We start from the raw sequence: 11,735 nt of genomic DNA, 5'->3' as shown, positions 1-11,735 counted from the left end.
CCTGTGCAACAATCTTACACCGAAGGATGTCACTGCATAATTTAAAGGTTTGTTGACATTGTTGTGTGAGATACTGAATGAGACAAACATTTCCATCAGAACAAGACAACTTTTTTGACACAGATGTTCTTATTTTTAAAATTAAAATAAAGAAGAAATGCATAGTGAAAAGCAAAAATTGTAGAATAATAATTTACTCGAAAGAAACCTTTTAGCCATGGTAGAAAGCTAAGTTAACTGTTAAGAGTTTCTGATATGTTGTTTTATCAACCTCCGACCCTTCTGTATCTTGAAGCCGCGTTAAAGTGGGTCCCACTTATCGTTGAACCCAGCGCAACAACCATTTTCTTCCAAGCCATGTTCTTTTGTTTTTCTTCTTCCTTTAGACTTCAAATCACAATTATTAATTTATTGCCATTTGATTCATATCATATTGTATACTATAGAAACTTTTTAGTAGTTGTAAGCCTCAATTCCTAAACTTCCATTCCGTTGTTTATTTATTTATTTGATTATTTTCTTCATTTTGTTCCTTTGGTTACGAAGATTCTGAGTATTGAACACTACACCACACCACAGAATCTTCAAGTAACAGCTGGTTGTATGGGAGTTTCAACCTGCAAGTTTGAAGCTTTGATAGCACTTTTTGATTTTTATTCTTATTTTCTCTTTCTGGGGTCCACTTTTTCCCACTGTAATTGACAGCCTAATCAACAGCCTGGAAAAGGTGTTTGCAATGCGGCCACACTAAAAAGCTAAACTTGATGGGATTTCGGTGATGGGGTTCACGTAATCTTAATTGGGTCGCATTTTGTTTCAGACTCTGAGCCAAGTTAATCACTTTGGCAGAAGCAAGTTTATTCGCGGCTTAAAGGGTAAGTACACAGCATAGCTCCCTGTTAAGACCCTTATTCTAACTTTGCCTTGTGTTGATTCATGTCTCATCAATTGTGATGTTGCAATTAGAATCATGGTATTTTGTCTGTTGCTTATAACGGATATGTCCAGTTCTGTCTTCTGAGTTTGATAGATCCGAGGTTATTGCAGGTTTTTCTGTGGCTCGGGAGATAAAGTTAAGGTTAAAGGCTTAAAGGTTATTTAAAGGGTATTGGTTACAATTGTTTTATGGATTGGTGCATTCTTGGGGAACTACAATGGTGATGATGAAACTTGTAAAGTGGGTTTTCTTTGTTTTTGTTGTTTATTTGTATTTGGTGAATGGTTCGTCTGCTACATTCACTCCTAGTGATAATTATCTAATTACTTGTGGTTCCTCCCAAAGTATCACTTTCCAAGATCGCACCTTCGTCCCTGATTCACAGCATTCTTCACCGGAGTTGAAAACCTCGAATTCTGTTGTTGCTAGTTCAAATTCTAGTGTCCCTTTCCCAATATATCAATCAGCTAGGATTTTCACTGAGAAAGCTTCTTATAGGTTTAAGGTTGATGAAGGTAGGCACTGGCTGAGGCTATATTTTTCCCCTCTTACCAACTCAGCCCATAATTTGACTGAAGCTGTTATAACAGTGGTCACTGATGATTTTGTCCTCTTGTGCAACTTCTCCTTTAGGAACTACAATGGTTCATATATGTTTAGAGAGTATGCCATCAATGTTACCTCTGATACCTTAACTGTCACCTTCATTCCTTCAAATGGTTCAGCAGTAGCTTTCGTCAATGCAATTGAAGTTGTTTCAATGCCAAATGACTTGTTTGTTGATCAGGCATTGGCCCTTAACCCAACTGCACCATTCAATGGCCTTTCTGAACTTGCTTTTGAGACTGTTTATCGCTTAAACGTGGGAGGTCCCTTGCTCACTCCCCAAAATGACACCCTCGGAAGGACTTGGGAGAATGATCAGAAATACCTCCATGTGAATAGTTCAGTCACTAATGTGTCTGTTAACCCTTCCAGCATTAAGTATCATCCGGGTGTTACACCTGAGACAGCACCCAATTGGGTCTATGCCACTTCTGAAGCAATGGGGGATGCAAATGTTGCCAATTCAAATTTCAACATCACTTGGGTCTTTACTGTGGATCCAAACTTCTCCTATTTCATTCGGGTGCACTTTTGTGATATTTTTAGCAAGTCTCTCAACACTCTAGTGTTCAATTTGTTCATCAATACTGACATAGCTCTTGGAAGCGTTGACCTCTCATCCCTAACTAATGATTTGTCTGTGCCTTACTATAAGGACTTTGTTTCCAATGCCTCAGCAGACTCCAACATTTTGACAGTGAGTGTTGGTCCTGATACAATGGCAGATATCACAAATGCCACTATGAATGGATTGGAGGTTATAAAGATCAGTAATGCATTCAAGAGCTTGGATGGACTTTCTTCAGTTGAGAGTCTCCTTCCCAGTTCATCATCAAGTAAAAGCAAGATGGGGATAATAGTAGGTTCTTCTATTGGAGTTGTGGCTGCCATAGCTTTGCTTGGTTTGTGTTACTGCTGCATGGTGAGATACAAATCAAAGTCTACTGAACAGGGTCATTCTTGGTTGCCTTTACCCTTGTATGGAAACTCTCAGACCATGACAAAAATGTCAACAACGTCTCAGAAGAGTGCAACTGCAAGCTGCATTTCTTTAGCTTCATCAAATCTCGGACGGATCTTCACTGTCCAAGAGATCCTCGATGCAACCAACAAGTTTGATGAGAAGCTGCTTCTTGGTGTTGGTGGCTTTGGAAGGGTTTATAAAGGAACACTTGAAGATGGGACCAATGTCGCTGTTAAAAGGGGGAACCCCAGATCGGAACAAGGTCTTGCCGAATTCAGAACAGAAATTGAGATGTTATCCAAGCTTCGCCATCGCCACCTTGTGTCCCTCATTGGTTATTGTGATGAGAGATCTGAAATGGTTCTTGTATATGAATACATGGCTAATGGACCTCTCAGGAGTCATTTATATGGAACAGACCTACCACCACTGTCATGGAAGCAACGGCTTGAAATTTGCATTGGAGCAGCAAGAGGTCTTCATTATCTCCACACGGGAGCATCTCTAAGCATAATTCATCGAGATGTAAAGACAACTAACATCCTCTTAGATGATAACTTTGTTGCCAAGGTTGCTGACTTTGGCCTCTCCAAAACTGGTCCTGCTCTTGATCAGACTCATGTGAGCACTGCTGTCAAAGGTAGTTTCGGTTATCTTGATCCTGAATACTTCAGAAGGCAACAGCTTACAGAGAAATCAGATGTGTATTCATTTGGAGTAGTTTTGATGGAAGTGTTGTGCACAAGACCAGCCTTGAACCCTGTCCTTCCTAGGGAGCAGGTTAACATAGCTGAGTGGGCAATGACATGGCAGAAGAAAGGAATGCTTGACCAAATCATGGATCAGAATCTAGTGGGGAAAGTAAATCCTGCTTCTCTGAAGAAGTTTGGGGAAACAGCTGAGAAGTGCTTGGCCGAGTATGGAGTGGATAGGCCTTCTATGGGTGATGTTTTGTGGAATCTTGAATATGCTTTACAGCTTCAAGAAACCTCATCAGCGCTCATGGAGCCTGAAGATAACAGCACAAACCACATCACTGGAATTCAGTTGACTCGTCTTGAGCCTTTTGACACCAGTGTTAATATGATTGATGGGGGTAACTCTTTCACAGATGATGATGCAGAAGATGCTGCCACAAGTGCAGTGTTCTCACAATTGGTAAATCCTCGTGGAAGATGAGTTATTCTGATGTCTCCTTGATTCTGGCCTTGGACTAACTAACAAGTCCTGATTTGAGAGTCAATGTTACTTTCCATTTCGTTTATGCTTTTTGTAATTCTTTATTCTGTCTTCTTTTTTTTTTTTCCAAAAGCAAGTTACAATGTGATATTTGAGCGGTGCTGACTGGTGCCAATTAGCTGGTTAGAAATTGTACGAATAATATAAGGTTTAAAGAATAATTCTGATGTATTATTTCAAAAAGTAAAGTACCATATATATACATATAAGGATCCTATAATTCTTCATCTATTAAAGGAATGACAGGTGCACAAATCTGCACAAATTAAAATAATATCTAAATTATAACTAACACAATATTTGATTGCCTAATATCCTTTAATAGAATATTTAGCATATCTTAACACCTCCGCTCAAGTTGGTGCATGGATATCACACATTCCCAACTTGAATAGAGACTCATCAAACAATCTTCTTGACACTCCTTTGGTGAGAACATCAGCCAACTGTAACTTTAGTCTTATAAAAGGAAAGAAAATTATTCCAGCTTCAATATTCTCTTTGATGAAATGTCTATCAATCTCCACATGCTTTGTTCTATCATGTTGAACAGGATTATGAGCAATTGCAATAGCCGAAGTATTGTCACAGTACAAACTCATAACTTCATTTGGTTTAAATCCCAAATCTGATAACACATTTTTAATCCACAAAAGTTCACATACACCTAATGCCATGCCTCTGAATTCTGCTTCAGCACTAAATCTTTCTACTACAGGTTGTTTTTTACTCCTCCAAGTTACAAGATTCCCTCCTACAAAAGTAAAGTATCCAAAGATAGATCTTCTATCATCTTTTGAACCTGCCCAATCTGCATCAGTGTACCCTTCTACCTTTAAGTTTCCATTATTTGAGAACAAAATTCCTTTACCAGGAGCAGACTTCAAATATCTCAAAATTCTTTCAACAGCATCCATATGAAGCTTTCNTGGGTCATGCATAAATTGACTAACAACATTCACTGCATAGGTGATATCTGGACGTGTATGACACAAATTAAATTAATTTTCCTACCAGCCTTTGGTATCTTCCTCTGTCTATGCTTGCTGAATTTGAGCATTGAAAGAGTTTATGATTTTGTTCAATTGGTGTATCAGCTGGTTTACTCCCAAGCAGCCCAGTTTCTGATAGTAAATCAATAGTATATTTTCTTTGGCATAGAAAAATACCCTGTTTTGATCTAGCTACTTCAATACCCAAAAAATATTTGAGGTTTCCAAGTTGTTTCATCTCAAATTTAGATGAAAGGTATCGTTGTAAACTAGAAATCTCATCTTGATCATTTCGTGTAACAATCATGTCATCTACATATATAATCAAAACTGTAATCTTTCCTTTTCCTCTCTTAAAAAATAAGGTGTGATCAGAGTTACTTGCTCTATAGCTAAAAGCCTTTCATAGACTTGGTAAACCTTCCAAACCATGCTCTTGGGGATTGTTTTAATCCATATAGAGCCTTCTTTAATTTGCAAACCTTCATTCCATTTGAATCTGTCATGCCTGGTGGAGAATCCATATAAATTTCTTCTGAAATTTCTCCATGTAGGAAAGCATTTTTCACATCAAATTGTAGAAGAAGCCAATCTTGGTTTGCAGCTAGCGACAAAAGTATTCTCACAGTATTGAGCTTGGCTACCGGTGCGAACGTCTCNTGGTAATCTACACCATAAGATCGAGTGTAACCTTTAGCCACAAGTCGTGCTTTATACCTTTCAATAGTTCCATCAGCTTTATGCTTAATTGTAAAGACCCATTTGCAGCACACAGTTTTCTTCCTTTTTGGTAAGGATACAAGATCCCAAGTGTTGTTTTTTTTTAAAGCCGCCATCTCCTCAACCATTGCTTCGGTCCATCTAGGATCTGCCAAAGCTTCTTGTACTTTACTAGGAATAGAAATTGAAGATAATTGAGATACAAATGATGCATATGATTGAGATAACCTCTGAGATGACACATATTTACTAATGGGATATTTAACTTTGGCTTGGAGGTCTGGTTCATATTTAGTTGGAGGTTGACCACGGTTAGAACGAGGTGGAAGATTATATTGAACAGTAGTAGACTCAGTGTTTGGTGTGCTGGTGTTTTCAGGCAGAGAAGAATCAATTTCATCTAAATTAGTATTATCAGAGATAGAATCAGAAGGTACCTCTGAAGAGTCAAGCTGAACCTGTGGAGAAGATTGAGCCATGCTCATTAAATGTCACATCCATAGAAATATAAAATTTCTTTGATGGTGGATGGTAAGCACGATAACCTTTTTTAGTTGTTCCATACCCAACAAAAACACATTTGATCGCTCGTTCTTCGAGCTCTGTACATTGATGTGGGTGTAAGTGAACATATATAACACATCAAAAAATATGAGGTGGTAAATAAACTATGGGAGGAAGGATACAATGATCAGACAACACATCAAAAGGCCTTCGATAGTTAAGCACACATGAAGGAGTTCGATTAATTAAATAAACGGCAGAGCTCACAACCTCACCCCATAAATGAGATGGGACATTACCATCTATCAAAAGTGATCTAGTCACCTCTAATATATGTATATTTTTCCTCTCAGCCACTCCATTTTGTTGTGGTGAATAAGGACATGTAGTTTGATGCAAGATGCCTTTAGAGTTCACGAACTCTATTAATTCAGTCTTAAAATATTCCCCTCCATTATCTGATCGAATGACCTTAATATATGTGTTAAATTGTGTAACTATCATATTATAATTAAAAGATTAAGCTCAAGCAAACCATATACAACACACTCATTCAAATCATATATATCACATAAGCAAAGCACGAAAACTACTTTCGAAAGATTTTGTGTATTGAATTAGACCTCATAGATTTTGCATCTTTCGTAAGATTATGCTCAGGTATAATATGTGTATTGAATTAAAGATCACAAAAACTCATTTATAATATACATCTAGTTCACAACAAACATTAACAAGATAGTAAGCACAATCACAAAAAAGTAGCTAAAGAATAACATATCACCCCTAGTTTTTTCATCAAATCTTCATATAATCTTAAATCATCACACCATGTCATATGTATCATATGTATGTAATTTATCACAATCCAAACTTATCCCATAACATAATTAACCAATTTTATTTCAAATTACATGTTATAATTTATCATTCATTTTCTATTTCATTTACATAATATTCAATTACCATCCTTTCATTAAATACATCAAACTGCAAGATGCATTACTCTACCCACATAATTCTAATAAAAGATCCCAATACTCAAAGTGAATAATCATATATTTAGGACCAATTGTAAAATTTTCAACCCAATCAAAAGGTTAAGTAAGAATCTCAAAATTTTGGGTAAGTGGCAGTCGACGTTGGGTGGTACCCAATGCTAAAAAGAGTAAGAAAAATATAAATACATCAAAATATAATAGCTAGTAATAGAAAAAAATAAATAAGTTGTAAACTAGCTTCTAAGCTACTTTAAATGTATAGAATATTTTTATGTTGGTCAAACTAATTTATAAATCAGTCATATAAACTAATAACTACCTTATTAGTTTTACCAAACATATTCTTGGATTGGAATTTTAAAAATACAAAAAAAAAAAATGTTATTTTAAAAAAATAGAGCAAACAAATATTGAGTAAAAATAGCAAAATTTGGGTGGAAATAGAGGAGGCGTTCAATTTCGAATAAGGGAAGCCCAAATGGAGAGGGTCTCTTCCTGCACCCACTTTTTTCTTCCTAAAATCCATAAAAATTAATTCTCAAACTACTTACACCTCCTTATTTTTATATTTATCCATTGGTATTTCGAAAACTATTTTCAAATCCAAAAAATATTTTTCAAAACATTCAAATCAAAAAATATGAAAAAATATATTTTGGATTAAGTGTTTCAAAAGATACTTCTAGATATAGAAATACATTTTGGAGCAGTAAATCTGAAATACTAAAAATATTTCAAAAATAGGTGTTTTGAAAGTCATTTTCAAATTCAAAAATACATTTCAAAATATTGTTTTAATTTTCTTTTGTATTCCAGATGTTCTATAAAGTATTTTAAGATCCCAAAGTACTTGGACACTCAATTCGAAATATAAAACAATTCTAAACATGTGTTCCGAAATGTGTTTTCGAGTCCTTAAATGACTTCTGATACGTCCGTTCCATTTTTTTTTTTAAATCCAGAATATATTTGAGTTTAAAATGTATTTTTAAATGCGAAAATGTATTTTGAAAATATCATATAAAAAACAAATTCCAAAATAGATGTTTCGGAAGTCATTTTTTAATCTAGAAATACCTTTCGAAATTATCTCTCACTATATTTTTTATATGTACATGACTTTGGTTTTCTTCTTTTTATTTTTTTGTCCTTTCATATTTTTTTAAATTATAAATGTAAGTTAAATTCATTAAGGAGAATAATTGATGAGGAAAAGCTTCTTGAATGGTGAGGAGTTAGTGGGGAGGTGCAGTATTGTGCTCTTGTAAGAAGAAGGAAAAATGGTGGAGATTAGGTAATTAAGATTTTTAATATAATTTAATTGATGGGGAGAATTGGGAAATAAGATTTGTTTAGGGGTGCAGGAAGAAAAACAGAGAGGTAAAGGAGGAAGCTCCCTAATGGTACAAGTCTAGATACGGTTGGGCTTCATGGACAACTTCTTTCTGCACCGCACTTTCATTAATGTTTTTTTTTTTCATTTTTATTTATAATGTAAAAGCTATTTTTTTAATTTTCGGATTGTAAAAAAGCTAAAAATCACTTTCAGTAATTCAAAAGTCATTTTTTCTACCAAAACGTGCTTTTAAATTATATAATTCAAACGTCAAATAACTTTTCCTCCAAATGAGATTTTTTTTTTGAGAAAAAAATAATTTTTAGATTGTAAAATTTGGAATGCACAATTCGGAAATATTCTACAATCCAAAAAGGATAAAATGTTAGGAAACAGGTTTAATGTTAGGAAACAGGTTGGCTTCGTTTTACACCAAGAAGGGGGTGAATTGGTGTTAGTTCAAAAACAAAATCTTTTCGCAATCTTGGTATGAAAATTCAAAGCTTTTGATCTTTCCTTGAATGCAAGTAATGAAAAATTTCAGTGCAGCGGAAAAACGTAGTTGACCGCTAAAGAGATATAGTCGACTGAAATAAAGAGTGCAGAGAGAAAATCAAACACTGGTTTTTATACTGGTTCGGCCAACAATGCCTATATCCAATGTCCTTCCAAACTTGGAAGCAAATGCACTATAATGGTTGCAGTTTTTACAACAAGGAATTTATAGAAACACCACACAAAAATATAAATCTCCTCTCTAACCCAAAACCAAATATAGCTGAACACACAAAACCAGAAATGCAGCAAGAATCCCCTCTTCTACAATCTGAACCCACGCTGAACAATCCTCAACGTGTCACCAGCACTCTTCACAGGATGTCAAGCCTATCACAGCACGCTTCACAGGTTGCCAAGCCTATCACAACACACTTCACAGGTTGCCAAGCCTTCAGTCAAATACAGTAGTCTTCACAGGATGCCAAGCCTTCAAGATCAAACCATAAACACCTTCTTTGTGTAGATGTTGATCAAACAGTATACGCAATTGACTCCTCAATCTGAATCTCTCTCAAGAAAGATCACCACCGTCTTCTTGGAGAATTCTTGGAGCTTCCTAAACTGAGAATTTTCTCTGAAACAGGACAATGAAAATGTTAGATCACAAAAGTCACAGAACAAATCTTGTTCTGTTCTATTTATAGTTTTCCTATCATTCTCAGTCGAATAGGCTACTAATCCTGTCGACTGTATTAAAACAATTATAACAGACAGTCAACATAAAGGCTCCTCAGTCAACCAAATCAATGCTCTTTTATGACAGTTGACTCAGTTAGTTAATCCTAACTAACTTTTGAAAATATAGTCGTTGGACCAAGTAGGCATAACAAAATTCCAAAATAAACAACAATACAGTCGAATGAGTGTTTCACATTGTCGACTGACGCATAAAAAATCACTTTGAAATTATTTTCTTCTCAAAATCTCATCAAGCATGTGTTCACAAAATCTGTACAAAGATTTTAACTTAGTCGAATCTATTACGAGTGTAGTCGATTGAACCAGACCTTTGTCACAACAAATATAAGTTCATAAAAGTGCTTATGAGCTTTTCTTTAGAAATGTGCAGAAGTAATCAACATCATTTTAACACACATTTCAATACATTCATGTTCCATACATGTAACACATAATCAATCACAGGAACATACATTCAAAACAACAAAACATGTTCAACACAAGCATTGTTCAAATCAGTAAAGTATATCAGTTGAACATGTAACACTGGAACATATGTACTGTTATTAAGCAGTGTGTTGTCATCATAAAAAACTAGTTTGATATAGAGTTTGTGTTGTCAACAATCTCAACAATCTTCCCCTTTTATGATGATGCAAAACCATGATTAATAACTCAACCATGTTTGCACAGTTCCACATATGACAGAGTAAAAACAGATAACAAAATCAATACAAGCAATTCATTTACTTTGCAAATACAACAAAAATATCATCAAGCAGATAAATTATGATACAACAATTCTCCCCATATAGACTTTCTCTCATACACTCATGAAAACTCTCCCTCTTTGTGCATTAACAAAAATGGAATGCTTGATATTTATGCAGTTTTGAAAACAGAGAAGCATCAAACAAATATGTAGTTTTAAAATAACAATGATGCTCTCAAAATCACAAGTTCATCACAAAAAAAAAATCAAACTCCCCCTGAAATATAAGTGTGTGTGATGAAACAATGTGTAAAGAAGTGATACTCCCCCTGTCATTATGCATGAATTTCAAAATCAGTTGGTTGCACAATGCAGAATATCACAAGTCTATCACTAGTTTAAGCACAAATTTGTACCATTGGTACACAATTCAATCACATATATATGCAATGACACAAATATCAACAATTTCACAATATTATCTCAATTTTGATATAAAATCATGTAAAGAATAGAGATAATATCAGAATACTAATGATTAAAGCAATAAGTAAGGATAGAATAAAATTCCAAAATTGGAATTGCTAACCCAGTTTGGACGCAGTCAAATGCTTTAACTCATCAGTCGAATGCATTGCTTTTCCAAATGTTGAACTTCAAATATATATGTCCAAAGCAATGTTCTTCCTGCAAAAACCTTTCAAAAAACCTTTTCCAGATCAAGTATAGTGGTTATGAAAGAATAGAATCAAATCATAACAAAAGTCAATCTACAAAAATGCATGACAGTTATAGCACAATTGACTTCAATTATAGCACAGTCGAATCAATCAAACAGAGTATCAGATTTTATTTGATAGTTTAAGTGAATGGTTAAGTAACATGATTGATTCAAACTTCTAATATTATTTCCTTGATAAAAAGATATTACATTGATAGAGCAGGTCAAGGAAACACAAGCAAAACATTAAAAAACAACAAAATATTGATTTTTATGCCATTTTACAAAATATAATGACCTAGGACACTAGTTTTTATTTTTCTTTTTGTTACAAAAGTCTCGAAGTATCATGTCACTGTCATCAGTACTACAATCTTCACCCTCACTCTCAGAAGAGCTTTCATCTGCAGTTTTAGAGCAATCTGGATGTCCAATGTTGCTTTGTGTTACATTCTTCTCTTTTAGAAGATTTATCACCAACTTCATTCCACTCAGCATGATTCTTTCAAATTCAGATTTAGCTCTGTAGGTTCTGTTGAGAAATGATTCCAACTCATTTTCTTTACTTGTACTTTCAGGTTTATATGACTGTTGACAAATTGGCAAGCGTACCAAATCGTACAAGTAATATAAATGGTAAGACCAAGTATCGTTTTCCCAAGAGACTCGAAAGGCTTTCTCATTCACGTGAATTAAAATAATAAGACTTGAAAATAAAAATTAATAAATTGGATTTGAGAACAAAAATATTAACATGCAAAATAAAG

The 11,735-nt window shown here is 34.7% G+C and overlaps 1 protein-coding gene across 1 annotated transcript; it reads left to right on the top strand.

Moving 5' to 3' along the window:
- The first annotated feature begins 246 nt into the window (after positions 1–246).
- LOC106778351 (receptor-like protein kinase THESEUS 1) lies at positions 247–3,901 on the top strand. The gene is made up of 2 exons (XM_014666313.2): positions 247–875; positions 1,048–3,901. The coding sequence occupies exon 2, from the start codon at positions 1,155–1,157 to the stop codon at positions 3,684–3,686; it is 2,532 nt and encodes an 843-aa protein (XP_014521799.1). The 5' UTR covers positions 247–875; positions 1,048–1,154; the 3' UTR covers positions 3,687–3,901.
- The last annotated feature ends 7,834 nt before the right edge of the window (positions 3,902–11,735 follow it).

The sequence above is a fragment of the Vigna radiata genome, unplaced genomic scaffold (assembly GCF_000741045.1).
Source record: "Vigna radiata var. radiata cultivar VC1973A unplaced genomic scaffold, Vradiata_ver6 scaffold_400, whole genome shotgun sequence".
NCBI classification, from domain to species: domain Eukaryota; kingdom Viridiplantae; phylum Streptophyta; class Magnoliopsida; order Fabales; family Fabaceae; genus Vigna; species Vigna radiata.
This window is presented reverse-complemented; position numbering and strand designations above follow the sequence as displayed.